The sequence below is a fragment of the Cibotium barometz genome, chromosome 17 (assembly GCF_041138505.1).
Source record: "Cibotium barometz isolate CiBa-2024 chromosome 17, ASM4113850v1, whole genome shotgun sequence".
NCBI lineage: Eukaryota > Viridiplantae > Streptophyta > Polypodiopsida > Cyatheales > Cibotiaceae > Cibotium > Cibotium barometz.
The window spans coordinates 27,175,363-27,180,167 of NC_141062.1; the positions used below are offsets into that span (position 1 = coordinate 27,175,363).

Sequence of the window (4,805 nt, forward strand, 5' to 3'; positions counted from 1 at the left end):
GTCTGCCCAAATGTAATTTTGTTCTATAATTATTAACAGTCTCTCTCTTTCTACACTCACACACACACACGAACGATGTACGTCTCTAACTTTTTGACAGGAAAACCATCGCTGTAGCTGCCTGCCGCCAGCCCTTAATAATTCGTTGGAGTAACACTCTCTCACCTAAAGGGCAACATCATCGTCATCATTTACACCTCCTTCATCAACCCATCACATGTTAGCTGCAAAGAAAGAGTGCTCCTGTGTGAGCTCTTATTGTATATCATGTTCAAATCTCCTTCTTATTCCCTGCACCAGCTCTGGATGCACTCAGTAAAGTCCTTAAAGGAGGAACTCTGAGTAACAATTCTTTTGTGCTTTGCATGCAATCCCTGACCACCATTATACCATGATCGTGATGAAAACAAAGCACAGTGCACCTTGTGGATATGTGTTAGCTCTTTGAGTTAGCCTTAATCTCTGTGTAGCTGTTAGTTTATCATTTGCAGGCAGCAAAGCAAGAGAAGCTTCAGCTATTTTGTAGGAGGCAATGGAGCTTGGCAAGTCACGGAGAGCCTATAATTTGGCCATGCCTTCAAGATGGTGGCCTCCCAGCTTCCTTGGCCTCATGTTGTGTCTGATCTTCCTCTTAGCTGTTTTCACCTTGAACTGTGCCATGATGGTAGTGCCCATAAGGACCTCATCATCATCGTCATCGTCATCGTCATCGTCATCTTCACTGCCATCACCATGGCCATGGCCATCATTATTTCTCCCTTCTACTACTGCCATGTTCTCCAACCTGCTCTTCCCCCTCCTGTTCGGAAGCTCGGCCTTATACTCACATCCAGCCCCACATCAAGAAAACATCCTATCATCCACATCCATACATCCAAGGTCCCCACATTCATACATGCCTCACCAGAAGCAATCAGTTAGCTCCTCTCATGATCAAGCCTCTCCCCCTTCTATTGACTTGAGGTCATCAGTAGTAGACCAGAGCAATGGCATCATGGGTCATGACATGGGTCATGATGATAATGGGTTTTCTTCATCACCAGATTCAACTGATGTGAAGTTGTCATCAACCAACGTATCTGATGGCATGGGTCACGGTTTTAACGATGATTTGAAGCCATCATTAGCCAACCGAACTGATGGCAGGAGGCATGATCATGATGGAATTTCTTCCTCAGCACATAAGTCTACCAATCTTCACTGTGATATCTACACAGGAAGGTGGGTTGAAGATGACACATATCCACTCTACAAACCTGAAACTTGCCCATTTGTAGAGGAAAAATTTAACTGCCAGCAGAATGGCAGGCGTGATGCCAAGTACACCAGGTGGAGATGGACCCCAAGGGATTGCAATATGCCAAGGTAATAAGGCCCAGATGTAAGTGTGGCAGAAGTCACAGTAAGCCAAAAAGTGCCATTAATGGTCGTCATTAATACCATTATTAAACATGTTTATTCCAACTAATAAAGTTGAGGGTTTTTTTTTATGTATTGATGGGAAGAAAATTGTGTATTACTGAGCTCATGTTGTGTGCTTATTATGATAAGGTTCAATGGCACAGACATGCTGGAAAGGCTGAGAGGGAAGAGACTGGCTTTTGTGGGGGACTCCTTGAGTAGGAACCAGTGGGAGTCAATGCTCTGCATGCTGAGAGAGTCGTTAGCAGACAAGAGTAGAATTGTCCGGACACGGGGGAGTGATCACATTTTGAAATTCGTGGCAAGTTAATGAATTCCCTTCTTAAGTTGGTCCTAATGCACACTACTTGCATCATGTAGCAGTAATGAACAGCAATGCGTATGCAATACGTTTAACGCTAATCACGCGCCGGTAGCATCATAAACGGCGCATTAATATTTCAACCGCTAAACGTACTTGATTAACTCTGTGACTCAGGATTATGATTGCAGCGTCGAGTATTACACTTCTAGGTTTCTCGTGCACACGGAAGAGGATTCCAACCAGACCCACTTCAACTTGACGCTAGACACGATAGACAGATCAGAGAGAAGATGGAGGAAAGCTAGTGTGTTGGTGTTCAACACAGATCACTGGTGGGGTCCCAGCAAGCTCGGCCAGGGGTAATTAACAATGCTAATCTGCTCAGTATTTACCATCTCCTTAACATAATTAATCAAAGGGTAATTCATAGACAGTATTTACCATCTTCAGCTATGTGTTGAAACTCCGTTACTTGTAATTCGTCTCGTCTTTTTTTTAATATAAAGCTGCCTTTTATTGAAAAAAAAGGGTAATTCATGCATCTTCATTTATATATATATATATATATATGGATGTACATATATATATATATATATATGTATGTAGGCATGCATACATACACGCATATGTATATATGTATGTATGTATGTATATGCGTGCCTACATACATACATATATATATAATGTATGTGTGTAATCTATGTAAATATGTGTGTATATGTGTACATGTATGTATGTACATACATATGTGTGTGGGTATGTGTGTGTGTGTGTGTGTTTTTCACAAATATTCATGTAGCATGGGTGCATGCACCTATCACTGGCATCATTTGTTAGAGCTAAAATTTTAAAACCTATTGACCTACAATAGGTTCCATTGTAAATTTCCAACTTATACATTAAATTATAAGCTAATTAACATACATGCATCCAATGCAATTAAAATTAAGTAATGTATATTAATAATGATGTATTGGGTTGTGTGATGCAAAGGGAGAATTGCTTTCGAGAAAGGAACAAGGTGTATAGTAAGCTGGATGTTATGGTGGCTTATAACAAGGCTCTGTCTACATGGGCGAAATGGGTGGACAGATATGTCAATCCACAAAACACAAGTGTATTCTATCGAAGCCACTCTCCTATTCACTTCAAGTACGTAAAATAAATGCTCTACAATCTTGTTGACTTTGTTTGTTGTCGTTATGCTGCTATGGTAAAAGCTTGTGAGGTTGCAAGTCCTCAACATGGCAAATAAGTTGGTGGGGGCTAAAGGCCAAAGAATGATTAAGGTAACCCTCACATGTGTAGAGTTAATTAATGAGGGAGCTAGGTAGTAAAAGGGTTGCACTTATAATCCAAGTGTCAAGTTAATGGTACATGTAGATTAGCGAGAATCCTATGCAACCCTACAATATAATTAAAAAGTTTCCAAACCTAAGTTTAGCGAGAATCCTATGCAACCCTACAATATAATTAAAAAGTTTCCAAACCTAAGATTATGCTTACACCTTAGCACTCAACAAATTTACAAAAAACTTCTTGTAAGACTGTGGACAGTGCTACATGTGAAAATTGGTAATTGTGTAATGGTTAGGGATGCTTGTCAACTGTTGAGAATTGGTTATGTTTATGTGGGAGATAAGCTCTCTAACATAGGGTATATTGAGAACCCATTAATTAGTATCATATGAAGCAGCTCAATTGGAGGACTAATGTAGTTGAGTAAGTCAAAATTACTCCATGGGACCTAGAACACTTGCATTACATAATTGACTTGAGTGCATGGGAACTAGCTCTTATATTGCAATTAAGTCTAATGTGGGACATCTTGATCTTGTTTTGCTATCTCATTATCATGTTTTAATTGTGTTTTTAGCTCTACTGTGGGACGTAATGATTTTATTTTGCCGACCCCTTTGTATTATGTACTCTAAAGTAAGATGCATGTTGTGCTTATCCATTGCCTTGCTTACAATTGGGGTTAAGCTCTTATGTGGGGTTATATTGAATATATTATGCTAATAAACCTTTTGTATCTTCAGATTTAGCATCATGTTGTTTTTTTTTCAATTTTTTAGAGGAGGCGGATGGAATTCAGGTGGGCAATGCAGAGATGAGACAGAGCCAATCTATGAGGAGTCCTACCTAACGCCATATCCTGATAAGTTGCAAGCTACACTAGAAGGGGTTGTTCAAGAAATGAGGGTACCTGTGCATGTGCTTAACATCACAAGGCTTTCAATCTATCGAAAGGATGCCCACCCAGCATTATTTTGGCACCCCCAACAACAGGTGGTTCCCTACCAAGACTGCAGCCACTGGTGCTTACCTGGCCTTCCTGACATATGGAATGAGCTCCTCTATTTTTCTCTCACTAAATAAATGTCAACCTCACTTTAACCACTCTGTTAGTTGCCTATTCACAACTATTTCCTTACTTAATCACAACTATTTCCTTACTTACTTAACCACTCTGTTAGTTGCCTAATCACAACTATTTCCTTACTTAATTACATCCAAATTGAGACTACCCAGCTCTCCATACTTTACAACCCCAATTTTATCTATTAACCACACTTGAGTCTAAATTACCCTAATTGTAATCTCCCTTCATTAAAGATTAATTATATTAGGATGCAAAGGTTCAAACCCTATATATGCACACATGAATATAATATGATGTTACCACTACAAATTTTAACCCTAGCCACACACAAATTTAACTTACATACTTCCATATTTCAGTTCTTTTAACTACACCCAAGTTGAGATCACCCAATTTTTCATTCCTTTAACCACACATAACCTCCAAATCAGACCTAAGGGGGTCAAATTTGCCCAAACCAAGGTAGCATGTGCATCAGCAAGTGCTTTCAAGGTGTATTTTAAAAACCCTTTTCTATGTTACACCTCTTTTGTAACTTTGAGGCTAATAAAAGTTCCCCTTCTTTGTAAGGTTTTACACTTTTTAAAACTGAAAACCATTTATATGAAATACTGTTACAAGTCCATAAAAACCCTTGTATTGAACTCTAATGCTCACTTACATAATTCATTCAACCAGTTCTAGCAAGTCAAT

General features: G+C 39.2%; 1 protein-coding gene across 1 annotated transcript; it reads left to right on the plus strand.

Annotated features, from left to right (window-relative positions):
- Positions 1-293: 293 nt before the first annotated feature.
- LOC147629841 (protein trichome birefringence-like 5) lies at positions 294-4,251 on the plus strand. The gene is made up of 5 exons (XM_086811370.1): positions 294-1,365; positions 1,552-1,723; positions 1,901-2,085; positions 2,720-2,878; positions 3,805-4,251. Exons 1-5 carry the CDS (start codon positions 533-535, stop codon positions 4,106-4,108), a joined length of 1,653 nt encoding a protein of 550 aa, XP_086667496.1. The 5' UTR covers positions 294-532; the 3' UTR covers positions 4,109-4,251.
- The last annotated feature ends 554 nt before the right edge of the window (positions 4,252-4,805 follow it).